The 26,698-nt window shown below is 42.2% G+C and overlaps 3 protein-coding genes across 3 annotated transcripts; 2 read left to right on the plus strand and 1 right to left on the minus strand.

Annotated features, from left to right (window-relative positions):
* Positions 1 to 1,389: 1,389 nt before the first annotated feature.
* On the plus strand, positions 1,390 to 11,866 carry LOC136502613 (MADS-box transcription factor 20-like). The gene is made up of 8 exons (XM_066497872.1): positions 1,390 to 1,687; positions 3,634 to 3,718; positions 3,846 to 3,910; positions 10,600 to 10,699; positions 10,817 to 10,858; positions 11,078 to 11,116; positions 11,618 to 11,712; positions 11,826 to 11,866. Exons 1-8 carry the CDS (start codon positions 1,497 to 1,499, stop codon positions 11,854 to 11,856), a joined length of 648 nt encoding a protein of 215 aa, XP_066353969.1. The 5' UTR covers positions 1,390 to 1,496; the 3' UTR covers positions 11,857 to 11,866.
* Positions 11,867 to 15,536: 3,670 nt separating this feature from the next.
* On the plus strand, positions 15,537 to 18,610 carry LOC136505140 (universal stress protein PHOS32-like). The gene is made up of 3 exons (XM_066500244.1): positions 15,537 to 15,971; positions 16,103 to 16,176; positions 17,742 to 18,610. Exons 1-3 carry the CDS (start codon positions 15,623 to 15,625, stop codon positions 18,045 to 18,047), a joined length of 729 nt encoding a protein of 242 aa, XP_066356341.1. The 5' UTR covers positions 15,537 to 15,622; the 3' UTR covers positions 18,048 to 18,610.
* A 23-nt stretch (positions 18,611 to 18,633) lies between these two features.
* On the minus strand, positions 18,634 to 25,752 carry LOC136505138 (vacuolar protein sorting-associated protein 26A-like). Its single transcript, XM_066500243.1, has 11 exons — positions 25,586 to 25,752; positions 24,711 to 24,785; positions 24,533 to 24,607; positions 24,379 to 24,451; positions 23,663 to 23,707; positions 22,246 to 22,357; positions 21,373 to 21,439; positions 21,133 to 21,177; positions 20,220 to 20,275; positions 19,947 to 20,122; positions 18,634 to 19,210 (listed from the first exon to the last, which is right to left on the minus strand). Exons 1-11 carry the CDS (start codon positions 25,586 to 25,588, stop codon positions 19,023 to 19,025), a joined length of 915 nt encoding a protein of 304 aa, XP_066356340.1. The 5' UTR covers positions 25,589 to 25,752; the 3' UTR covers positions 18,634 to 19,022.
* Positions 25,753 to 26,698: the final 946 nt, after the last annotated feature.

Genomic DNA, 26,698 nt, shown 5'->3' on the forward strand with positions numbered 1-26,698 from the left:
ATGGTTTATTTGTTTCATAATAATGTGTTGTTCCCATCTGAAAATATAAACTTATTTTATATGAGATATTTGGTTTATTTATTCTCACGATGTGAAATGCTCCATATATCAACAATTACTTTATCAAAGAAATACACTTCATGTGAAAGTAATCTTTGCACTCGTACAGAATGGTGAGTATAACCCAGGCAAGCTAAACAACCAAACGATGCCTGGCTTCTTTACCAGCCCAGGCTGACTTCCAGGGCATCAACCAAACAGCGGCCTGTTTGGATACGAACTTGGACGCAAGATGCATGGCTAGGAGCTCGCCTGAAAATTGCCTGTGCAGTGTTTGGATGAAGCCCTGAGAGCTTGACTGACCCAGGCAGCCCTGCGCACGCCTAGGCGATGGAAAACGTCCGCCTGGCTTAGGCTGCGTAGTTTGCCTGGTCTAAACACATAAAGTATCTTTATTGATATGAATGGTCACTTGATTAATTCCATAAGACCATGATTACAACAGGTTCTTCCTCTCCCTTTTTCCATGTATAAACGCTAACATAGTATATAAGATACCATAAATTATTGTATATTTATACAGAAAAATATTATAGTGTAATTCGAAACTGAGCGCCTGGCTCTGGCATGAGTGTTGTCTCGCCTAATCACCATGATTAGCTAATGAAATAGGAGTCACGTAGCGACAATTTTTTTTACTTTCTAAACACAAAAATAATTTTTTGTCTTTACTTATCTCTTTCTACTATAATTAAATACATATAGAGATCTGTCATTAGAAAAAATAATAATTTTAAATTAATATTTTAACAAAGAATAGATAATTAACTTAAGTTATTTATTTAGTAAACACACAATAATAGCGTTCATTAATCATATACAAACAATAAAAAAAGTAAAATTTCACTCGCATAAGCATTCTCAGGCACAGGCATCCAACCAAACATATTTTCTCTGACCTTGCCTCACCAGGCAAAACTCATCAGCTTTATAAGCAACTTCGAGACAGCACTTTTTGCCAAACAAGTCACCCAGGTCTCCCACCATGACGCATGTTTTAGCTTTGCCTGATCGAATAGGCATTCTTGCAAATGAATACAGGCAACTCCTAGGAAGCTAACTAGCCCAGGGTCCTAAGGACGGGAATCTGGCTGTTCCTCCGCGGGTCCCGGCGGCTCCGGCATCCGGACACTCTTGTACGTGGTCGCCCACCGCCGCAGCCAACCGGCGGTCGACAGCCAGTGAGCGCGCAGACGCTACTGTACTCCGATGTCCAGTAGTCGATCCAGTCCCCTCCCCGGCGCCCTGCGTGCTATAAAAATAGCAAGGCTTGGCTAGCACAGCGCTCGGCCTCGGCGGCTTATTCGTAGTGCGTGTTTCTTTCTTTTATATAATCTCGTCTCCAGCTCCGGCCGGCCGGCTGCTGTGCCTGTGCCTGTGCCTTCCAAATAAACGAACACCGGCGTATAGATAGATATAGAGATCGAAGAAGATCAATGGGTCGCGGGCGCGGCAAGGTGGAGGTGCGCCGGATCGAGAACAGCGTGAGCCGGCAGGTGACCTTCTCGAAGCGGCGGCGCGGGCTGGCGAAGAAGGCGCGGGAGCTGGGCGTGCTGTGCGACGCCGACGTCGCGCTGCTTATCTTCTCCGACAAGGGCAGGATGCACCACTTCGCCGCGCACGGCAGGTACGTACGTACGATGCTACATACGTGCTCGCGCGCGTTCAATTCGATCGATCGCGTGCATGCAGAATGCATTGCATATATATTTGCATGGTGGTACTCCTGCAGGACTACGCCCACCATTTCTTATCTGGTAGTGGTGTGGTGTGGTGAGGTGAATCCGTGAGTGGTGGCACGTACGTACTACTACAGTCGTACACGCACGGCAGGCATCTCACTATTTGGCCGGAGGCAGGCACGGGCACCCTACGTACACGCGCTATTTATGGAAGTATAGTACACTCCTGTTCAGGGCCGTGTACGGCACTGTGCTGCCACCACCGTGCTATGTGCACTGCTAGCAAGCTCTCGAGACCAGCCACACCAGCTTTATTTAGCTCCGATCCGGGACATGCATGTCATGTTCCAAAAAAGCTCAGCTCCTGTTCAGATGAGGAAAGGTCGGTGTTGCTGTTGGGCTCTGGCCGCCTCTGGTGACCGGTGTGTGTCCGGCACAGATATGCATGCCCATTGGCCGCCATTGGACGAATTGACACCGAGATTCCGTCGACGAAAAAACATGTCCTGTTCACAAAACGTGACGCTACGGACTCGGACTGGCGCTTTGCTTTCAGCCGCGCGCATCGTTCTGTTTAGGACATTGACTTGACTAATAACGATAACAATTACTCGCTCCATCGCCGTCTAAACCATTTCTCCAAGGAAACGGCATCAATCTCTGTGAAAGTGGTGTCCAATTAACAAGCTATTGTTACGGAAGCTAGGTTGAGGTTCCGGACTCACTCTTGTTTTGCTAGTGTTAACAGCGAATGAATAAAGCCCATCAACCATGCAAAGAAACTAATCAAGAGGATGAACAACTAATCAGAAATATCTATGACCATTCGTTCATGCAAGAAAAAAAAAAGAGATTAAGAAGCTGATATGCAACGAGAGGTGAGATATTTATGGGAGAAAAGAAAAAGTTTAATTAGCTACAGTATGTAAGAAAACTAATCAGTTTAAAGAGTCTAAACAGAAACCATGCGTCGGAAACATGAGCTATAAATAAAGATTGTGCACTGCCATTGTCCCTAGCTAGTTTCTAACCAGTGCAACAAACTTTGTGGTCACCGATTTCTCCACCACGTTTGTTGTGCGCTACAATAAATTTGCCTAATACTAATAAGGTTGACGTGGCAATCTTAGGCTTCAGTGCAACCAAATAGGCCTTAAAACTCTTCTTTACTTACATATCCACATGGTGCATGTGAATGAGCTGTTTCTGGAGTCCAAAAGAACAGAGGCGTGCTTGCTAGTTATACATTTGTGGATCACTCAACCGTTGATTGATCTAATTATTGGACGTGAATTGCTTGTACTGTTACATGTACTCCATGCATTATCCATATGATAGATCTTCTGTCCACAATTTTGATCGCCAGTGATCTTTATTCCTGCATATGTGATATAATAATCCCTCCATCCCAAAACTAAAGGAGTGTAATTCTAGGTTTTTACACTAAATCATTTTTTTCCTTAAGCTTGACCACATTATAGAAAATAGTATTAATATTTATATCTTTGAATAGGTTTTAAAAAATATTTCTTGAGTTCATCTAATAATACCTATTCAGTAGTAATATCAGTACAATTTTTATAGGTTTGGACAAACTTCAAGCTGATTGACTTATGGAAAATCTAGAATTGCACTCTTTTTGGCACGAAAGGAGTGCATTATTCTATACTCTAATTAAGTGGAGAGTGTAGAACTAAAATTTATATAAATGATGTTACAGATAGAGCTCATCAAGTTAACAATTTTCTCCTTTTTGATTGAAAGATATAATATTATTAATACGATGTGTTGCACGGGATGAGGATAGAGAGAAACTTGTAAATTGATAATAGGGTGATATATTATGTATCAAATAAACATTTCCCTTTTTTCTTGTTCTTACAAATAACAGCATGGAACAAATCCTTGACCGATATGAGAGGTACTTACTATGTGAAGATAGGGATGTGACGGAGGATTACCCTGAAGAATCGCAGGTACGGAAAGTGGGAATACTGTATGAATATTTCTATGTGACTAAAAGTTTATTTAACCTATGTGGAACAGCTGTGCATTCATTGTGTTCTTGATCTTACTACCACTTTCATTTGTAACTTTTATTAGGAGAACATGAGCTATGACCACATCAAGTTGAGGTCCAAACTTGAAGCTCTACAGAAGAGCCAAAGGTAACAAGTTGCAAATATTGTCGGACAAAAAACAGCTATTAAAAACAGAAGCTCAATCAATCTGGATATATATATCAAATTAACCAAGCAATCTCTGAAAAAAAACATGTGCATTTGTCAGATAAAAACTCTTGCTCACTCGTCAGTGTTAGATAATTAGGCATTTTCATGGTCAATTTAATCCAGAAATAAAACATCAGCAGGTTCGTGACAACATATATATGTATGTGTATATCACTAACAAATGCTACGGCATGCAAGTATGACATACCGATCGATACAGTAAGTACACAAAGTACGGTAATCAGAGAGTTAAGAGTGTACCCAGCGGAGGGTCCCATGCCGAGGGCAGCGGAGGCTCCATTCGCACCAGACATAGTGCGTTGCTCGAAGTCATGGACCACAGTCGATGCAGGAAGATGTTCGTAGTGCAGTCCTATGAACGGTCACCGGGAAGAAGACACCTTGCTGTTCCGTGAGCGATCACCAGGAAGAAGACGTCTGCGACATGGACGAGCAGTCGCGGAATCGCTCCCCAAAAACCTAATCGTCGCACACCCCGTGCAAGGTTCGCAGGCGGATGAGGGTTCCGGAGGCACCTGCTCTCCCGTTGCTCCGTGCGCGCAGAGGTACGGGACGGGGAAACCCAAGGGCGGATGAGATGTGGTTTCTCAGAAGTGAAGGGAGAATTGGACTGACTAAGAATATCTAATTTATGCCTGCGGCGGGGAGAGAGAAGGCCAGCGGAGGAACTCAGGAGACGGAGACACAAAAAGACAATAATTGGCGCAATCAACTCGCTTCCACCATAAAAGAGAGAAACTCCCGTAATTATGTGGATTAAGTGACAAAACCTGGCCACGCTCGCCCGTCCGCTCGCTCGCCGCCTGCCTACCACGACCACGCTCACGACCACGGCCTCGGCCTGGCCCACGCCCACGGCCACGGCCTCGGCCTCGACTCGGCCCACGCCCACGGCCACGGCCACGGCCATGGCACGCGTGCGTGTGGCACTCTTGTGTCATTTTCTCAGATTCTCAATTAAGATGGATAATTTCCAACCAAATAAGCTGAGTCAACGTTCAGTCAAAATCTCATACGGTATTAAACCATACAACACTTAATGTTACGGACCATAGAGTTTTATTTAATTTATTAAATATTATATGGGCCAGGCCCATAATATATCCAATAATCCCCACCAAACTCTAGGGTTTGTAACAAAGTAGTCTCAGAACCACATTTCTTTTATATACCAGTGTTTCGATGGAGACTGTTAAGTTGAACATCCATCTAGAGCAATAGTTTCACTCAGTCACAACTGGACAATGGACTAAGCCTTGAATTGATAGTTTTGTGTGAGGTGAATGTCACTAAAGTCCTTAGCTGATACTAGGCTGCAAAAGGCATCCACTCTATTTGAAACATATAAGTCATACTCCAGTGCCTTTTATGAGTATTTAGAGATCACCCAAATCTCATAAACTGTGACTAGCAGTCTGACTCATATAGGTGTGTGTTCCTCAAAAGATGTTCTGTAGGACAACATCTTTGCTTTAGCAAGCCACTTGAAACACATTAAGGTAAAAACCAACCTACCTTATAGAAAGGAAAGATATGCATTAGAAATGAGTCTTACTAAGGATCTTTCATCACAATTTACTACTAGCTTGTTTCACCATCCTACTTCACGGGATCTCCGATTACATTGAACAGGTTACCGCTATAGTAAATTTCATGTGAGTCTCAAACCCATCTCTCTCGATGCACTTTCTATCACATTGCGTGACAGACCCTTAGTGAATTGATCTGCCAGATTGTTAGACGTGTGAACATAGTCCAATGCTATTACTCCGGAGTTTCTCAATTTTCTGACAGATTTTAGTCGTCTCTTAACATGCCTTATGGACTTCATGTTATCCTTAGAACTGTTAACCTTCGTAATCATAGTCTGGTTATCGCAGTTCATAGAAATTGTCGGTATGGGTTTTTCAACAACTGGTAAATCCATAAGGAGATCACGAAGCCACTCAGCCTCAGAGCCAGCGGTGTCTAATGCTGTGAGTTCTGCTTCCATTGTAGACTTCGTCAAGATAGTCTGCTTGCAAGACTTCCAGGAAACAGCATCATCTCCAAGCAAAAACACATATCCACTTGTGGCATAAAGCTCATCAGCATTAGAGATCCAGATGGCATCACAATAGCCTTCCAGCACCTTCGGGTGTCCGGTATAACGAATACCATAGCTCATAGTGCCTTTTAGATAGCGCATCACTCTCTCAAGAGCACGCAGTGATCATCTCCTGGGTTTGACACAAACTGGCTTAGCTTGCACACAGCAAATGAGATGTCAGGCCTTGCTGCACTAGCAAGATACATGAGCGAACCAATGATCTAGGAATATCTCAATTGATCCCTTGATATTCTCCGATTTTTCCTCAATAGCACACTAGGGTCATAAGGTGTAGGAGCAGGTTCACAATCACTAAACCCAAAGTGACTTAGCACCTTTTTCACATAGTGGGATTGTAACAGGGTTACCCGACCATCACTTTCTCTCAGAAGCTTGATATTAAGAATAACATCAGCCTCTCCCAAATCTTTCATTTCAAAATTATTAGATAAAAATTCCTTCACCTCCTCAATCACTTTGAGGCTGGATCCAAATATCAGTATGTCATCAACATATAAGCACAAAATAACTCCTTCACCCCCACCATACCGATAGTACACACATTTGTCAGCTTCATTCACAACAAAGCTAGCAAATGTTAGAGTTCTGTCGAACTTCTCATGCCACTGCTTAGGAGCTTATTTTAGGCCATATAATGACTTTAATAATTTACACACCTTGCCTTCTTGACCATTTGCTATAAACCCATCTGACTGATCCATATAGATTTCCTCCTCTAACTCTCCGTTTAGGAAAGCTGTTTTAACGTCCATTTGATGAACGATAAGACCATAAGAGGCTACTAGGGAAAGCAAAACTCGAATTGTAGTCAATCAGGCAATCGGTGAATAAGTATCAAAGAAATCCTCACCTTCCTTTTGAGTATAACCCTTGGCCACAAGTCTTGTCTTGTACCTCTCGATAGTACAATCAGGCCTAAGCTTTTTTTTGAACACCCATTTGCACCCTATAGGCTTGCACCCATAAGGACGATCAACTATTTCCCAAGTTCCATTAGACATAATAGAATTCATCTCACTCCGTACTGCTTTCTTCCATAAGTCAGCATCAGGAGAGGAATATGTCTCTTCAATGGTCGTTGGTGTGTCATCCACAAGGTACATAATATAGTCATCACCAAAAGACTTTGTAGTCCTATGTCTCTTACTTTTTCTAGTGACTATAGTGTCATCCTCCTTAGGATTTTGCATATAGGGTTCCTCAATTTGTTCTATCGGAGTAAAATTTTCATGCTCATGGGAATTTATAAATTCATGACCAGTCGTGCTAGGTGCATTTTTCATGGGAAATTCATTCTAAAAAATGTAGCGTCTCTAGATTCCATGATTGTATCAACAGCCATCTCAGGAACACTAGAATTTATAATTAAAAATCTATAACCCACGCTGTGAATAGCATAACCAAGAAAAACATAATCAACAGTCTTTGGTCCAAACTTTTACTTTTTATTTATTGGCGCATTCACCTTTGCCAAACAACCCCAAGTTCGCAGGTAAGAGAGATTTAATCTCTTCTTCTCTTATTCCTCAAATGGTGTAATTTCTTTGTTCTTTGTGGGCACCCTATTCAGGACATGACACGCTTTTAATATAGCCTTACTCCACCATTCCTTAGATAGTCCCGCAGTCTCTAACATGGTATTAACCAAATCAGTTAGAGTGCGATTTTTTCTCTCTGCTATCCCATTGGACTGTGGTGAGTATAATGACACCCTCTCATGAATAATTCCATGCACCGCGTAAAACTTAGAAAATTCATTTGAGAAATATTCTCTCCCGTGATCAGACCGCAAACATTTGATTTTCTTCTCAAGTTGATTTTCTACCTCAACTTTATAGACTTTAAAATAATGCAACGCTTCATCTTTAGTTTTCAATAAGTAAAGATAAGCGAAACAAGCCTCCGCAATCATAACATTTTCTAACAAATGTTCCATGTCTCGACACAACACACTTATTGGACTCAAGCACAATTTTAAAGCCATCGCGACACATTTGAGAACCGCTAACAAGATTCTTCTTGATGGAGGGGACATGTTGCACGTTCTTTAATAGCACCATCTTTCCCGAAGTAAACTTCAGAACGACTGTACCAACACCAAGAACACGCGCATACGAACCATTTCCCATCAGCAAGGCTCCAGTCCCGCCGGCCTGATAGGAATTAAATAAAGAAACATCAGCACACACATGAATATTAGCACCGCTATCCATCCACCACTCAGGTGACAGACAAACTGAAAGAATAAAAGGTAAAGAATTACCATACCCAGATGTTCCTCCTCCAGTCTCACTAATCACCATATTTGCTAATTTCTTTTCTTGCTTATATTTGCAGTCTAGGCACGCACCTGCTCAATGTTCATCACTCCCGCAAACAAAGCAACCTCCACATTTCTTGTTGTTTTTCTTCTTAAACTGAGCAGTTTGCTTAGGCTTTGTATTGTTGTTCTCTTGTATCTTCTTCTTCTTTTTATTACGGGATGCAAATGAGTTTTTCTTCTGCACCATATTGGCAGCGGAAGACTCAACTCATTTTCCACTGTTGTCTTTTGCTCTCGCCCTCTCCTCAACATCAAGAGATCCAATAAGCTCAGCCACGCTAAACTCTTGTCTCTTGTGTTTTAGAGAAGTAGCAAAATCCCTCCAAGAAGGTGGCAGCTTAGCGATTATACCGCCAGCCATAAACTTGTTGGGCAACAAACATGAAAAATGTTCTAGTTCCTTTGCTAGCGCCTGTATTTCATGAGCCTGTTCCACTACAGAACGGGTTTCAACTATTTTGTAGTCATACAGCTGTTCCATAAGGTACAACTCACTACCAGCATTAGAAACTTCAAACTTTGCCTCAAGAGCATCCCATAATTCTTTGCCTGATGTGTAAGATACATAGTTTTTCTCATACTTACTATGAAGTGCACTAATCACGGTGCCTCAAAACAGGTTATCGACAGCCAAGAATTTTTGCTCCTTTTTAGGAGTAAATTGTTCAGGCTTCCCCTGTGCTGCATGATAGCAGTTCATAGCAGCTAACCACAACACCATCTTGGCACGTCATATCATGAAATTCTTGCCATCAAAATTATTCGGCTTCAAAGCAGCAGCAAAACCACTGACAGAAAATTGCCTAAAATTATGTTTTTGGATTGTTAGATAATTAGGCATTTTTAGGATCAATTTAATCCAGAAATAAAACATCAGTAGGTTCGTGACAACATATATGTGTATGTGTATATCACTAACAAACGCTACAGCATGCAAGTATGACATACCGATCGATACAGTAAGTACGCAAAGTACGGTAATCAGAGAGTTAAGAGTGTACCCAGTGGAGGGTCCCATGCCGAGGGCATCAGAGGCTCCATTCGCACCAGACATAGTGCGTTGCTCGAAGTTGTGGACCATAGTTGATGTAGGAAGGTGTTCGTAGTGCAGTCCCACGAACGGTCACCGGGAAGAAGACACCTTGCTGTTCCACGAGCGATCACCTGGAAGAAGACGTCTACGATGTGGACGCGCAGTCGCGGAATCGCTCCCCAAAAACCTAATCGCCGCACACCCCGTGCAAGGTTCACAGGCAGACGAGGGTGCCGGAGGCAACTGCTCTCCCGTTGCTCCGTGCGCGCAGAGGTACGGGACGGGGAAACCCAAGGGCGGCTGAGATGTGGTTTCTCGAAAGCGAAGGGAGAATTGGACTGACGGAGAATATCTAATTTATGCCTGTGGCGGGGAGGGAGAAGGCCAACGGAGGAACTCAGGAGACGAAGACACGAAGAGACGGTAACTGGCGCAATCAACTCGCTTCCACCATAAAAGAGAGAAACTCCCGTAATTATGTGGATTAAGTGACAAAACCTAGCCACGCCCGCCCGTTCGCTTGCTTGCCGCTTGCCTGCCACGCCCACGCCCTGGCCCGGCCGTCGCCGGCGGCGGCGGCGCGCACGCACGTGTGGCACTCATGTGTCCTTTTTTCAGCTTCTCAATTATAATTTCCAACCAAATAAGCTGAGTCAACGTTCAGTCAAAATCCCATACAGTATTAAACCATACAACACTTAATGTTACGGACCATAGAGTTTTATTTGATTTATTAAATTTTATATGGCCAAGCCCATAATATATCCAACAATCATGTCTCATATATAAGGCCCTGTTTATTTTCTTTAGCAAAACTTTTGTCCAGCACTTTTAGCCCATGTTTTGGGCAAATGGATCTAAACAGGTGTAGCAAAAGGGGACTAAAGTTTTGACATTTGCTCCTCAAGAGGTGCAAAACTAGGCTAAAAGCATTGGGGGTGTGAAGGATACCTCATTTTGCACTTTTAGCCCAAACTTTTGCCATGGATCTAAACATCTCAAGCAAGATTAAAGTTTAACAGCAAAAATTTAGGGACTAAACTTTTGCCATGGCAAATGGAACTAAACAGGGTCTGGAGATGTGAATAATAGGGCCCTCATCTGCTGACACTTGTCATATGCATGTACTCCTGTTTCAGGAATCTCATGGGGGAGCAACTTGAGTCCCTGACATTCAGAGAGGTACAGCAGCTTGAGCACCAGATAGACAGCGCTCTGAGGAACATCAGATCCAGGAAGGTACAGTGCAGGACACATGCACGGTGATTGTACACATAATGTACTCCGTATATTACAACTGTTACTCACACGTCAGTGCTCACAGTGCCTTTTTGATGCCTACTTTATCTATTTCAGGACCACATCTTGCTCAACTCGATCGAGGAGCTCCGAAACAAGGCAAATATGCCAAATAAAGCAATTACCTTTAATTTACATCGTTAATAAAAACAACTTGTTTATTCTATCGCAAATTAAGTAGCTAGAATGTTGATCAATTTTAGATTTTTAAGTAGCTCTTCAAATTCTTTATTATTGCTTGTTTCGGTTCTCATGTTTTTATTTGTGAGAGGTGGTGGAAGTAATTGGAAGTTTTGTATTTTTAATCCCTACTTGCAGGAAGCTTTTCTGATGGAACAAAATAGCATTCTAGAGAAGGTAACAAATCTTCTTATTACACCTGTACAGCAAACAAAGCATCATTGGTTTAGTTCCTAGTTGGGTCAGTTTTCACCAAGTTGGCTATACATAGCATACATGAGCTAGTAGTGGTGTGAAGTTAATTAATTGGTCGTTGTACCAAAATTGTACAGGTGGGCGGCACGCTCTCCCTAGCCAAATGGTTTTCGGCCTTGGTTTTCACTCAGAATTAAAATTGGCCGGCACTTGGCTTTTTATTTTCTCCTTTCTAATAAAAACTGCGAAAAAAAACATCCTTGGTAGTGCAGGTAATCACATAACACACACTTTTCAGTACTCTTTTATAATCTCCAATTCCCACATGTACTTCTCAGAGTGAAACCATGCACTCTATTTCAATGGAAGTTGTCTTTGTTTTAGTTTCTCATCAGTTAATTACCTCCCAAATGCATTTTTCATGGAGTTTGAGCTCAGCGCAACTGATCTGACCTGGAAGTCCTTCTGTGTTCATGTTTGAAGGAGAAGGCTGCACTGGGGGAATCCCTGCACACCACCAACACCGCAGCTTCCTCTACTACGGCAGTAGCAGCCGCCCTTCCAAACCTGAACATCTGGTGAGCAACAGAGCATCCATCGGGTGCTTGTGCTTCGCATGTTCTTTGTTCAGTTCCTTCTTCAGCTCAAGAAAAGCTAAGTCCCCACCTGAACTTACCGGCAAAAACTGCAGTCCCGACGACTCCGACGAGCCAGGAAGCTAGGGCGGCGGCGGCGCCACCAGGAGCGGCGATCAGCTTGAAGTGGTGGATGCTCCAGCCACCTGCCGTCAGCCAACGGCACGAGCAGCACTGAACTGCATGTCTTCAGATGATGCATGCTGTTGGTTCGAGCTCGATCTAATTTCTACTACTACTAGAACTCGATTCAGATAGGACGGGGATTTGTGATCTGTCTACTGATCTACCGTTCTGCTTGGGTTGCTAGAGTTCATCCTGCCCTTTTTAGTATCTGAACCTCTGGTCTGTCGTTTGTTGTAGTTTTTGGTCGCAAATGCTCCAGTCTGCGTCTCTAGTTTGATTTGGTTTTGTAAAATCTGCTGCAGTCCTTCCTGTTATTTCAGCTGTTTTTTCCCACCCTGAGCTCTGAAGGCCAGTCAGATGATTACTTCCACTGACACTCTGACAGACAATTAGGCCCAGGGTGCCTTTGGCATATGGGTCAATTTTGGGTTCCAATGGCCCAACTTTGTATAAATTCGAACTGGACCATCTGGGTGGGCTCTCTTTTCATTCGCCTATTCATGCTGGCCCTTCCCCTTACTCATCAAAAAGAAAAGAAAAAAAAATTGCTACCGTTCCCTAAAATCCTGCCCAATGCACAGAAGTTGAAAAGAAGATGTTATTAGCTTTCCCTTTTATAAGAAAAATGAAACTTAGTATTGGACTTGTACTTTAGATTCTCACTCAATTTGTCGAGATGGACAAATAAAACCGTTTAATAATTGGGTGTTTATTTGCAGTAATACACATTGGGTTTGTTTTTATAGATGGCTTTGACCATGACCCATTTCAAGTGTGCAAGTTTTATATTTCATTTTGATAAACAACTGTCAACTGGAGCACATAAAAAGTATACAGCTAGATAACATAAAATTATACAGCTAGATCTTATAAAAATACATTTCAAATATTATTTTGCATTTTTGTAGCAATGTACTACTATGAATCCAAATTCGGACTTAGACCGGTCCTAGTTGGGCCATAGATGTCATGTCATTTTTCTATTACGAAGCTATTTTGAACCTAAAAAAACAAAACCAAGGAAAGTAGGAAACACATTGATGAATAAACTTTTAGGCCCTGTTCGGCTTACCTTATAATCCGCACTATTCAGCTTGTTTTTTCAGCTGGAACAGTGTTTTTCTCTCATAACAATTCAGTCAGAAGAGTGTTTTTCAGCCAATTCAGCCAAGTTTCAGCAAGCTGAACGAGGCCTTAGAAAGACTTCTACATCATACTCATGTAAGTACGTGGAACCCTGGGGCTATAGATGATGATAACCTAGCCTCCCTATTTTATGCTAAAGCTGCCACAATTTTGGAATTCAAATGTCCAGCTTCTAGTGCCACACATCTGACTCTTATATGAAAAAGTGCCATCATGATGCAGCTACCTAGCTCAAGAAACTCAAGGCAACTTTTGTTCAAATAATCTGTTCCCATCTTACTTACACACAAACGTGCAAAAGAAAACCACACTATCAGTATGACGGCTATCACAAATAAAGAAAAAAACACCAGTTCACGACCCGTACGTGGCGCTATCATGAGTGCACATAGCAACAAACCCAGAGCTGTGCTGGCCTTGTCGGTGATGAAACACGAACAAAGGGAATATGTGTACATATATATTGATGTAGATGGCCATGAGCCAGCAGGAAAGGACACACATTTGTCAAACACATGCCTGCATTTTGGTCACCAAATCATGCTACAATGTCAGCCTTTATGGCCAAACAAAAGGCTAGGATTTCAAGCTAGATCCACGGGCCATGATGATTGATTGACAGAATGTCCTAAATTAATAATGCCCTTTCTTTGTTCCTCTTTCCTTGGATCACCCTGTTCTTAATCAAATGCAATGATTTGTTTGATATAGGGATTACCCCCAAAGAACCATAAACAACACATGTTTGAATCTTTGAATTTAAATAACGTGTGTGATGGTAGATCTGTTAATTATGTAATATAAAATAGAAAGCGATCGAGTTAATTAACTGCATCTGGCGTTGTCTGGACATGGATATTTAATTCTTTTTTAGAAAGGACGGCAAAAGCTTTGCCGTGGATTTTATTAGACGATGAAAAGAAAAAAGGCGAAAATTACATACTCCACTTTACAAAACAAGAAAGCACACCACCTCTACTTGCACAAACTGAAAAGACAACAACTGTGCACAACTGGAACACCAAAGGCCCTGAAAAACAAAACAGGGAAAGGGAAAAAATTTGTGTGCCCTACTGTCGACTTGCTCCATCACTCCTTGGTGCCATTGCCATGCAGTATTGGAGGATATCATCTTTGCATAGGGTTGCAACTTGTCATGGACTTAGAGCTTGATGTTGGAAGTCCAGATGTTCCACCAGAAGTAAATTATGACTCTGTCAAAATTTCTTCTCAGATTTTTGTCCACCTTCATTCTGCATCTCCTCCAGAATTTATACAGAGAACCAGATGAGCTAACTGTGCTAATATCCGTTGTAACCGTGTATTGTTTTACAAGCTCACAGACCTCCTTCGCAAACAAGCAATCTTTACAGATGGGTCTGTGTTTCCTGATGACTCCCACACAATTTACAGACAGGGTCATCCGCCCATCCTCGTTTCATCAAATTGAAATTATGCTAATTCCACTGCGGTTGACTGAAATTACTATTTAACACCGCATTCATGCACCAGAAGCAACATGTCCGGTTTCGAATTTATAAGCTTCGTACCTCTGCAAGCCGTCCTGTGAAAACCAGTTCACTTCGCCTAAAATTAGGTAGGCATGAATATAGACTGATTTAGGGAATTTAAAAGCAGACATTTATGTTTAGGAGTATCTTTTTAAAACGATTCAAGCAGAAACCAAGTAGGAGTACAAATTATATTCAGATAAAGAAGAAAGTCCAGCAGAGGGAACAAATTAAGTTCGAGAACTAGAACCATATAAACATGAAAGTAAGAACTGATGCTGCAAATATTCATCATGCCCCTTTCCCATAGCCATTCATAGCCACAGACCGCCTCCACTTATACTCTCTCCGTCCTAAAATAAATTAATGCCTAGAATCATCCTAAGTTAAAGTATCTTAAGTTTGGCCAACTTTATAAGAAAAAATAGCCCGTCTTTGCTATCAAATACATACATTTCGAAAATATATTTTATAATGTACCTAGTGATACTAATTTGATGTGTGTTCTTTTCCATAAATTTGATCAAAATTAAAATAGTTTAACTTATAAATACTTTAAAAGTTGATTTAATTTGGAACGGAGAGAGTACGCAAGGTTTGACGTTCATAGAGTCACTAATCAAATTGGAGTAAGTTGTAAGAAATGTGTTTATTAATCCTCTATTTTTTTTGCGATTAGTCCATTGCTAAAACTATAGCAGTTCAATTTAAAAATTAGAAGTTCACCAGAAAGGTAAAATACATAGGATATATATAGATACTATAGGTAGAAGAAAAGAAAAAGGCGCGTGTAGGTTGCCGGCAGCCGACCTACAAAACCATCCGCATGTGCATGGGACAAGCACAACTACACAAACGCATCACTGTGAACTTTTTATGGTTTTGCCCCTACACTTCCGGTGGGACCCACATGCCAGCCAGTACTAATTGATTGTTGATCTCAAGTTCTCAACCATGCCACTCTGCCCCCTCCCTTCAGTTCACTCCTCTGAGCTCTGAATAACCTCACTCGCCCTGCAGACTGCAGCTAGAACTAGAAATAAACCCCGGCAAACGAACAACATCCCGCCATGGCCAGGCCGCTCTCTTCCTTCTGCCTCCACCGGATCAGGTCCGGCGGTACTGCGTCCACTGCCGCACCGCCGTCGATATGCGCCAACAAGGAGGCCTCCTCCGGCGACGGCGGTGAGATATGCAAGTCGCTGAAGGATGAAAAGCAGGAAGGCGATCGAGAGGAGGCTAATAAGAAGGGTGGCGTGGAGGCCGTCGTCGTGGGGAGGAAGGTGATGGTGGCGGCGGACGGCTGCAGCGAGGAGGCCCGGACGGCGCTGCAGTGGGCGCTGTCGCACGCCGTCCGGCCCTGCGACACGGTGGTCCTGCTCGACGTCGTCAGGGGCGGCGGCGGCAACGGCAAGACCCGTGCGTAAGCTGCATAATCATCTAGTATTCGCGTCCTGATTAATTACACAATTCGATCATTACGTGTTTGAAAAACTAGGAAGATGGGTTTGCCTTTCTTGTTTTGTGCATAATCATCTCAATTAAATTAGGACGCGATCCAAGAGGGAGTAGCAGTCAGCACCTGGAGGCAATGAGGAGCATCTGCCAGGCCAAGAGACCAGAGGTAACTGCAATCACAAATGATACAAAAGAAAACAGGCCATAATCGTTCTTTTTTATAGTAGTAGCTCCTCCAAGCAGCATTAATTTAGCAAGTGGAATTATATGGACAAAAGGATGAAAAGTGAACTTGATGATATATTACTACTTTCTAGTGCTTGTGCTTGTGTTGCTAATCCTGATTATTACTAAATTCTTTTGTGGGTTACTTTTGATTCAAATCGGTTGGCCTTGTTAGCTGTATTTGAACAAAGTTCTGTATCTACATCTAAACACATCATTGGCACAATCTATAACCGAACCTCAATATTTGTAAGGGGACACTAATTGCAACATTAATTTCCTCTCACAACTAACTAACTGCAACATGAAAGATTAAGATTGGCATTGATGTTGGTGTTTCAAAGGTAGAACTGGTATGGTATGCATTCAGTGTCTTAGTGATGGTCTATAAAGAGGAGTCCCTGATCTGATGCCATCCATAGCTGATAGCTCATAACTATAGCCTGGTCCTTCCTCCTAAATAATTGACATATTTGGGATGGTGCAAGTATCTGTTGAACAGGTCATCTCCTGCTGCGTTCGTGTTCTCTTTGGTACGTACATGCAACAGAATCCATTGAATGTACAATAGTAGGATTCAATTGCTCACGAAGATGCATTTTTCTGTTGTTTGCGCTGCGCCATAGATTTGTGTCTGCCGAAATGCAAAGCGCAACAGCTCATATATAATCCCCAAATTTGGTTCAATGGAAATCAAGCATGCATGTGTACGTCCCTGTGATAACAAGTGGTCTTAACAGAGATCTTATCACCCAGTAGCGTGGCTTTGACTGATGAGGCTGTTTGGAACGTAAGAATTTTATAGTGTCGGAACATTCTTTTTTTTCGCCGATAAATTCAACTTCTCTCTAAAGATACTGTCGAATTCAGTCTTCTAAACAAGGACCATTGTTTACTGATTCGTGCAATTCATGGAACATGGAAATGTCCAAAAGATTGTACCTTTCGTTGCTGGAATAATGTGAAGTGACATCACAGATTTTTCTGATGCTGTAAAACTCTTTGCCGACACCTCAGTGGTCACTCTGGCATTTTTTTTTAACCTTTGGTGGCATAGACGAAAAAGTGTCCCTCAAGCAGTGAACTAGTGATATAGATGAAAATTCCCATATAATTAATATCAGCACTCGAATAACACATACAACTGGTAGATAATCAGACAAATAAAAACAGTTCCCTGGCTACTTAAAGTCTTTCCCTTCCAACTGTCAGCACGCCCATGAGACATGGCATTCTATGTCAAACAGTGCAAAGAAACGAGGGCCCCATTACTGTCAGATCAAAGGGAAAGAAAGATGCCAACAGCACAGAGCTGCAATTGCAAGCAAAGATCACACAGCTAACAGCGGGGGTGTTGGGGCTGGGGCAGCATGTGCTGACCATCATCATCATGCATGTCGTCCCAGACAGGATCATGGCCCTCCATTTCCAGCTTGACTTTGGTGCCTCCCTCCTGCCGAATGCAAGCAGCTGACTGACGCGCGTGTAATGTGTTTGTTCTGCCAGGTGCGCGTGGAGCTTTCCCTGGCGGAGGGCGGCGGCAAGGACCGCGGGCCGGCGATAGTGGAGGCCGCGAGGAAGCAGGGCGTGTCGCTCCTCGTCGTGGGGCAGAAGAAGCGGTCGTCCGTCACGTGGCGGCTGCTGTCCATGTGGATCGCCGGCGTCAAGGGCGGGGCCGGCTGCGCCAGCGCCGCCGACTACTGCGTGCAGCACGCAGCGTGCATGGCGCTGGCCGTCCGGCGCAAGAGCCGGCGAGGCGGCGGATACCTCATCACCACCAGGAGGCAGAGGGATTTCTGGCTCCTGGCTTGAGGTCCTCAGTCGTCTAGGTGTTGTAGGTGTGCTGGTGACAATAGTGGAGTGGCACAAGAAATTAAGGTACCGAGGTTTATAGACATATTTAGGGCTCGTTCGGTTTAGCTGGAACGAGGCCAGGAACAATTCCGGCTCATGAAGCTTATACAAATTAGATAACCGATCCAGCTGGGAATCTTTCCAGGGAGTCGTTCCCTTGCAACCGAACATGCCCTTAGGGGCCGGGGAATAATGCAGTAGATTGGTGTGATGCGGATTGAGTGGGCTATCTGTTTTGTTGCTGTTTTAGAACTGACATGGAATCGTGGATTCCAATAAGAATCAAGCGGCAAGCATTTAGAGTTGTGCCATCCATCACCCTGTTCATTTCATCGTTTCTGTGGCTTATAAATTTCTGTGGCTTATAAGTCGGCTAATACGATCAAGCAAACATGGTGCATATTACTTTCCTTCTACTTGCTCAATAAGTAAGAGATCTTATAGCATCCTAACAGTCAAGGGACGAAGAATTGGATACCTTGATGAACAGCTTGCTAACTAGGTGTAGACGGGAGAACAGCTGATGAATTGTTCAACGACCAAGATTAAGTGGGAGTTTGCATGAATGAAAAACAGATAAATCTAGATTGTTCGACTTACCAAAACAAATTACATCGCTTCCAGGCTCCAGCTAAGATGAACTAATGCTGAAATAATAATATCATTATGATTCTTGCAGACCACAAGGATGATAAATAAACATGCAGGTAATTCTACCCCTGGCTATCAAGGTGGTGTCGTAATCAAGGGAAGGAGTAGAAAGGAAAACGAGACATAAACAAATTAACACGACGGTGCAGCGTGCATGGCCATATCAGACTAGCAGGAGTCAGCTGTGGCGCTCTTCTGGAGTTTATGTACAGGACATTGCTCTAACCTCAGTGCCCACTTGTACAAAACTTGAGAGGCGAACATGCTGCTACAGGTTGGGATCTAGGAGGCCGGGGGAGATTCTAGGAGGCGGTACATTGTGATCTCTTGCTGCTTGAAGTACCTCCGATCTTCCTCGTCCACAAGCACCAGATTCAGGTAATACTTGACGCTGAACTTGTTGTTTATGTTGCGGTAAGTCGGGGTCAACTCATAAGGTGTCAGGAACAGCCTCACTGGAATAGATTCACCTGCAAAGGAATTTGATTAGGTATGCAGCAAACCGACACCAACATCATTGAAACATGTTAGGACCTAGTTTGGGCAGGCTACAGGCTAGAATTAGACCAAATCCTGGTTCCATCAATGTGTAATTCAAGGACAGATCATAATTTAGTCCAATACCAGCTCAACCAAATGGTTCCAATGTGGACAGGCAGATAAGCAACAACAGCATCAGATTCAGGCTTCGAACCGTAGGTGGTATTGGACAATAACAAATCATGACAGTGAACATCTGAAGAAAAGTTGTCAATTTATGCATCATGGTCCGTTTGCCAAGATGAGCATCCATGCAGCCAGTCCTAATTCAACTGCAGACAGGACCCATATCTATAGTTCCCAGCAAAGTGGCACAAGTTGTACAAGGGACTGCTGAAGCTAACTGAGAGATCTCCAGTTATCAGCATCCACGTGACTATTTAAAACCAAGAGCACCAGTAGTAAACTCAAAATGAACTAGCTTGTCAGTTCTTCATATATGTTTCAAATTGCTCACAAGTTGAGGTATTTAGGTACTTTTTTACTTTGAAATTGAGGTATTGAGAAAGGTACAAGTGAAAAAGAGTGCACCCATGAGGTCAAGAATGGACATGAATACTCCACAACAAAGAAGGAAGCACTCACTACATTGTCTAAACTTGAGGGCACAGGACAAACATTTAGAATTTGAAAAATGAAAAAGTGGCAACAAAATGGCTATCATACCTCTCACAGGAGCACCATCCATCAACTCAAACTTTGCAAGAGTCTCAGTTTCAACATATGTGTTAGAGCCTGATCCTGTTGATTCCCGACGCCGAATCTCCAGCTCCATATTTTTTATCTTTATTCTGACAAGAAGAAAATATATCTTCCCAATAATCACATCATTGAGATGGTACCTGGACGTAAATGGGGAATATGAGTAACATGCAGGTTTCTAAAGTGACCAACTTCTCAGAATAGACGAAGCAGATAGGCAGACGGCTATGGTCTTACTTGCTTTTGCTGTATTCAAACTCAATATGTAAGCAATCTTCAATTCCTACTTCCATCTGAAAAGGGGAATATCAGTAGCATGAATTGCACAATGAAATAAATAATCATTCACCCTTTTGAGAAAGGTCATTCTTACGTAATAGTTTTACCACATCAAAGCAAAAACACATGCAGTTAAGTTTCTCTGTTTAAAATCATAACAAAGTGTCAAGTAACTCTAATGAACTTCAACACATCAGAGCAGTTCAATCTATATACTTGGAGCAATCAGATTATCAAATTAAAACCATCAGGACAGCATTGCTCATTTACATTATAACACAAGCCACAGAATAGACAGCCATATGTATATAACGATCTCAGAATCTACGATCCAATTACGTCAGAGGTCAGAATGGTAATATCATATCAGAGTATCAGACAGCTTAGTTACTTAGAGATCAAGAACTGTGTTTTCCGCAAAAAGAAAAGGACCTGGGGTGGTAACCAACAACAAGCTAATTTATCTCTTTTCTTGCTTCCAAACTTCCAAATCTGATATTTTCAAGATTTGATACCTGGATCATGTCCAAGTTAAAAAAAAAGTATCCATTCTTAAAAGGAGACAAGTGTTTATTGGGCTATGAAGTATCCCATTTTATCAAAACAAGACTGACCAAAATTCAGAGCTTTCAGAAAGAAAGAAAACGGACAGTCTTCAGGGGTTTCTAGAACCTGCTGTGACCACTGACCACAGCTAACATGAACTGTGAAAAGAAATTTTGCCAACATTGTCAAGGCCCCAAGCACACACAATGCCGTATGGGAGATTGTACCAGTTCAATCTAACATGGTCAAGTTATATGCTAAGTTGCTAGAGTATCTTACAAGCATCAAATGAAAAGTTCCCATTAATAAGAAAATAAGACCTCACCTTAATGCTGTTATTGATTGTAGGGACAGGTGAGTAGTTTCTCACCTGAAAACGAAATAGAAATCATTATTCTGAATAAACTCTGCAATTTGCTAATTGCTGGAACACATTAAATTAAGAATTGTCTTTAATGAGTTAGTTCATCTTAATGGTGGCAAAACTAGAATGGTGCACGTATATAGCATAGTGATAAACATAACAAAAAAAATCTGATAAGTATAATAGCAGTTAACAACTTACACAGAAATCCCGGTACTCGACAATATTCCCAACATAGTTTCTGCCAATTGTCACCTTCAAAATGTACCTGCAACACATAAAGGGTACTTGGTATTCACAGGTGCTTCAGTTCTTTGCTAGCATATGAACATTTTATGCAGGACATTTCAAACAAGTGAAATGACATAAGAGGGGCCCAAGTCGACAGTATACAGATGTAAAATTTATATGCGATATGGTTAACAATGGACTAGTCATCAGATCTCTGCAGCCGAAATAGACAAGTATGAGTTTGAAAAATATGATGGCTCTCTCAAATTTTAGTAGCCAAAAATTAAGTGTATTTGTAATTTACTGTAGCCTAGCATCTTTCACAGGAAGACATATGTTCTAAAACAGCAATTCAACCATGTATCCTTGTCATAGAGAAAGGCACAACCCTAATCAATGGAACTACACAAATGGCAGCACGCCACCACCCTATGTCAAGCCTGTAAAGGCGGTAAAAAGTATTAGACGTCAGATTTTCTATGAAGCTTTCCACATGTTCCAACTTATAAGTTGTTGGAAAGAAGATATTAGACATTGTGACAGACAAGATAGCAACCTCCCAATCCCACTGGTAACTAGTTTTCATACTATATACTGGGAATATAAAAATCTTGGCCTTGGAACATTTAAATAAAGATTTTAAGTGAATAACAGTATTTAGACACAGCAAATTCAAAAGTGCAATTAAATTCAACATTTCAAATTATCCATAAGATAAACCAATACCAAACATGGTCCAGGAGTTTTTGCAAAACCCAAATTTATCACTAAAATCTTTAGCAGCAGTAAAAAGTAAAACAAAACATAATAAAAGTCCAGTGCTAAATCGTAACACTTGCTTACCTCAGTCTGACATTTGTCCCATTGTAAGACTCGTATGGCATTTCAACAGTTGAAAACTCAAATGGAAATGTCTTCCTTTCATAGATTTCACCAGGAATATCTAACTCACGTACTGCACGAACAAACAGTGCATTTCAAGTCATAATAGCTTCTCACACAATAATAACATGTATGCAATCAGTAGCACTTGATCAACTTGGCACTAGCAGAACACAAAGTTGAGGACACCCTTTTGAGACATCTTAGGTACTAATCAAGATTTCTATTTGCTAGCCAAGGCAGGTGACGGTTTTACACCAGCAGTCTAACTAAAAGAAGTGGTTTTCATTTGTTTTTCTCATTGCCTTGATAAAACAAGTGGTTTTCTCATTGCCTTGATAAATCTGAACGTGTAAGCTTTCATAGAACGTGTAAGCTCCCCCAACTTGTTTGGGACTTAAAGGCTTTGTTTGTTGTTGTTGTTGTTGTGTAAGCTTTCATAGAGCTTCACTTTACTTTCAACAACAACAACAACAAAGCCTTTTAAGTCCCAAACAAGTTGGGGTAGGCTAGAGTTGAAACCCAGCAAAAGCCATCAAGGTTCAGGCACGTGAATAGCTGTTTTCCAAGCACTCCTATCTAAGGCTAAGTCTTTGGGTATATTCCATCCTTTCAAGTCTCCTTTTATTGCCTCTACCCAAGTCAACTTCAGTCTTCCTCTGCCTCTCTTCACGTTACTATCCTGGCTTAGGATTCCACTACGCACCGTTGCCTCTGGAGGTCTCCGTTGGACATGTCCAAACCATCTCAACCGGTGTTGGGCAAGTTTTTCTTCAATTGGTGCTACCCCTAATCTATCACGTATATCATCGTTCCGAACTCGATCCCTTCTTGTATGACCGCAAATCCAACGCAACATACGCATTTCCGCGACAATTATCTGTTGAACATGTCGTCTTTTGGTAGGCCAACATTCTACACCATACAACATAGCAGGTCTAATCGCCGTCCTATAAAACTTCACTTTACTTTCATTTGTTAAAAAAAGAATCAACAACTGTAAACATTTGATTAATTGACAAAAATGAATGTAAATGTTGATGTAACTTGTAAACTGTAACACCCACTTTGACTTCATAGGATTCTATTGACACATCGCAACCCCTTTGGAGGATACAATGGTTTACCTAAGAGGGCTAAAGATTTAGTCATTTAAGCATGAAGGTACAGAAGATAATGATACAGAACAAATGAAATATATAAAGCTCAGAAACTAAGGACGAGAACACAACATTTAGCAGCAAAATTGATAATAATTACTAACTAGCCTCTGTTCCCAGAAATTGAAGACCCCTATCATAAAAGAAAAGATCACAACTACAGACATTGCACACATCCAGTGTAGGAGCTATTGGCATATCATGCACCAAAAACTCACCTAACGAAGTGAAATCATAGAAGTTCCCTCGGTCGAAATACAGCTCTGTAAAAGAAATGGTCATGCATTGTAATTATCAGGGCCTAGGAGGGCAACAAGTATTAAACAGTACTCCCACCCGATTTTTAAATATATGCTTGTCCTAAACATCACATATTTAAAAACAGAGGAACTAGATGGGAAGTAATTTCGTAAATAGTCAGTAAAATGTATTCCATAAATGCACAAACATCCAGTACTTTCAACCAGGATGGAAGCCACATGTAATGCAAAAATATGTCAAGCAAAACTGAAGGCTGTAACTGGACATGTAAAGAAAACTGTATAAAGCAACATTTCAGCAACCACAAATATAAAAGCTACTGGTGCATGCAGAACAATTTCCAGTTTGCATCAGAAATTATTGGGAATGACAACCATCTAAGAGCACCATAGCAAAACACATGCAGTATGCACTACCAATGTGTGTAAGAATCATCAGAATAAACAGCATCTTAATACAATAGCCAAATGAGATAAATCCATAACAAGAAAGTAAATGCTCATGAGGAACTCAAACAAATATAACTAGCATTGTAAAGTCATATAACCTAAGCAGCATCTATAGAACTGAATACCAGTGCAACCATTGCATGTGTAGAAGAAAAACCGTTCTCTCATAAATACTTGCTGCAGAATCTGATAGAACAAGCAGCAGACAGGGTAGCATAGCATACCTATTTGTCCGAGCAACTCAATCTTGACACCTGTGTGTTCAATCCTTTTACCTGGGACTGGTGCTATTGATACCTGAAAACCATTTCACCCAAGCTGGTACTAGGCTCGATACCAAGCAAGATAGAAAAGAATAAGAGAATGAGGAAATCATACTTCTCCAGAAATAGTTTCCAGGCTCTGGAAAACAGGGACCATTGTTGTCTTCCCATTGTCCTTCTTAACCGAAACCTGTGAAATAATAACAGCAGAAACTGAACACTTGTCAGCTATAAGCAGAACTCAAGTTTGAACCCAAACTGGTAGCAGCATATAAGGATATGAAGAATTGAACCTGCTTCCTGGTCCTCGTGTCAGAGAATGTGATGGAGATGTCACATGGTGGCTTGAATGCTCCAATGATATAATTCTGAATTGGCGCACCCATAAATCACAAAAGATCAGAGGAGCATTTCCACACGGGAATACGATCAAGAGCTGAAACTTCTATATGCAGAGCATTACTATTCATGAGATAATTGTCTAGTCACAATCAATCAATTATAGAGCAATGCTAAGGAAAAACAAATTAGCATGGATATTGTCTAGGTCATAGTCAAGTATCAGGCATGCGAATGTGAGCCAAACTTTTCTATGATGCAACTGAAGTAGTTGCATTTGCAATTCAGGTACCCAGCCTAAACAACAGAACCTGAAAAAGTGAAAATCCACAACTACTTATCATCTTGAGTGAAATAGGTGAGGCCCCCTGGTGCACAAGTTGTTCCAGGATCACACATAGGGCAGAACTAAGATCAAATTTAGCAAACAAAAAGGAGCTACAGCCCACTGATGAGCGTGGGCGACCCCCACCACCGAGCAGCAGCCTCCCTTACTGAGCGGCTGGATTCAACGTAGGCCGCTGCTATCGCTGAAATCAGAGCACCAAGCATCCGAATCCAGCAGCCCGCAGCACGAGACCCGCGCTGCAATTTATCGCACCGGCCGCACCAGAACTACAGCCACTATAGGTTCGAGGTTGGACAACAAACCCCCCCATGGTCCCTGCCCATATGGAGCGAGACGGGTGGTCCCGATCGCCCCGCCGAGCCGCGGCTCTGTTGCGCCGCCCCGAGAGCCGAATTCGGTCGGCTCCGATGAAATCGCTAATCCGAGGGTGTTGGAAGTGGGCGGATAGGGCGAAGGAGGGAAGGGAGGGGTGCTGCTAACCATGGCGATTGCGGCGATGCAGCGGCGGCCGGCGAGGGGAGGAGGCGGCGGCGCTGACCGGAGGACACCGCGTCGGGGGGATCGAGATCGGATGCGGCAGAGATCGATCGCGCGCACTCACTGAGGCGAGGGGAGAGATCAGAGGTGGGCCTGCCGCCTGCCCTTTCTCTGCCATAGGAAAGTGGAGTATGAGATGCTGACTCCTGGGCCCGACTTTCTACTCCGCGATCTGAGCTGGACGGGAAGGCCAGCAGGGCAGGCCAGCGGCTGTCTGACGTGGACTTTGCACAGTCCTGATGAGTCTTCAACTCTGATTTAGGGTCTTTATGGATCTTCTAGTTTAGATTCTGGGTTCTAGATAGTGACTGTAATCTGTAAAATCTGGATTCTAGAGGAAAAAAATATGAGATGCTTAGCTCTTATTCTTATAATAATTATTCCTTTTTGCATAGTAAAAGCTCTAAATAATAGGTTTGGGGGTAGATCCCATTATTTTTCTTATATAGTATAAGAGATCCAAACTGACCATTAGCTTTACTGTGAAAAAACGCTTCCTTTTGCTCTTTCTTCTCCTTGGCACGTTTTGCATCGAATTAATGAGGAATTACTTCATTATATATATACTTGAAAAAAGATGGACAATGGAGGTGGATGATTTCTCCTCCTAGTTTGTAGGTTTCAAATTATACGTTGTTTTGATTTTTATTATAAATCAAAATTGTCTAACTTTAACAAGTTTATAAAATATACTAACACCTATAATATTAAATAAATAAAGTATTAAAAATATATTTCACATTAGTTGATATAGTTTAAATGCTACTTTCGTTCTTGGTCATCTAGTGTCAGGGTTATGATACCCAGGTATCTTAAGTCACCGATTAGATAGCCGCTCAGACGGCCCACGATACGCCAGCTAGTATAAGCCAAACGATCGAGGCCCAGCTAAGCTGAGCGGACCAGGCCAAACACTAAGGACGGGCTCTCACACGACACCTTTCCCTCTGCCTTAGCCGCACGCTACGCAATAACTCACGACCTCTCACCGTCCCGACTCCTAGGAGGAACGGGGAGAGATCGAGCCCACCAAGCACGCCTGCTCTGACAAGAGAG

This window comes from Miscanthus floridulus, chromosome 14 (genome assembly GCF_019320115.1).
Source record: "Miscanthus floridulus cultivar M001 chromosome 14, ASM1932011v1, whole genome shotgun sequence".
Classification (NCBI taxonomy): Eukaryota; Viridiplantae; Streptophyta; class Magnoliopsida; order Poales; family Poaceae; genus Miscanthus; species Miscanthus floridulus.

What these genes read in the sequence shown, in the direction of transcription:
- LOC136505140 (XM_066500244.1), top strand. Translation starts at nt 15,623, where the DNA reads ATGGCCAGGCCGCTCTCTTCCTTCTGCCTCCACCGGATCAGGTCCGGC. An exon ending in CGGCGGCAACGGCAAGACCC is followed by an intron (nt 15,972 to 16,102) that starts GTGCGTAAGCTG and finishes CAATTAAATTAG; the next exon opens with GACGCGATCCAAGAGGGAGT. An exon ending in GCCAGGCCAAGAGACCAGAG is followed by an intron (nt 16,177 to 17,741) that starts GTAACTGCAATC and finishes TTGTTCTGCCAG; the next exon opens with GTGCGCGTGGAGCTTTCCCT.
- LOC136502613 (XM_066497872.1), top strand. Translation starts at nt 1,497, where the DNA reads ATGGGTCGCGGGCGCGGCAAGGTGGAGGTGCGCCGGATCGAGAACAGC. An exon ending in GCTCTACAGAAGAGCCAAAG is followed by an intron (nt 3,911 to 10,599) that starts GTAACAAGTTGC and finishes CTCCTGTTTCAG; the next exon opens with GAATCTCATGGGGGAGCAAC. An exon ending in TCGAGGAGCTCCGAAACAAG is followed by an intron (nt 10,859 to 11,077) that starts GCAAATATGCCA and finishes CCCTACTTGCAG; the next exon opens with GAAGCTTTTCTGATGGAACA.
- LOC136505138 (XM_066500243.1), bottom strand. An exon ending in ACACGAGGACCAGGAAGCAG is followed by an intron (nt 24,608 to 24,710) that starts GTTCAATTCTTC and finishes ATTATTTCACAG; the next exon opens with GTTTCGGTTAAGAAGGACAA. An exon ending in TCGAGTACCGGGATTTCTGT is followed by an intron (nt 21,178 to 21,372) that starts GTAAGTTGTTAA and finishes TTTCGTTTTCAG; the next exon opens with GTGAGAAACTACTCACCTGT.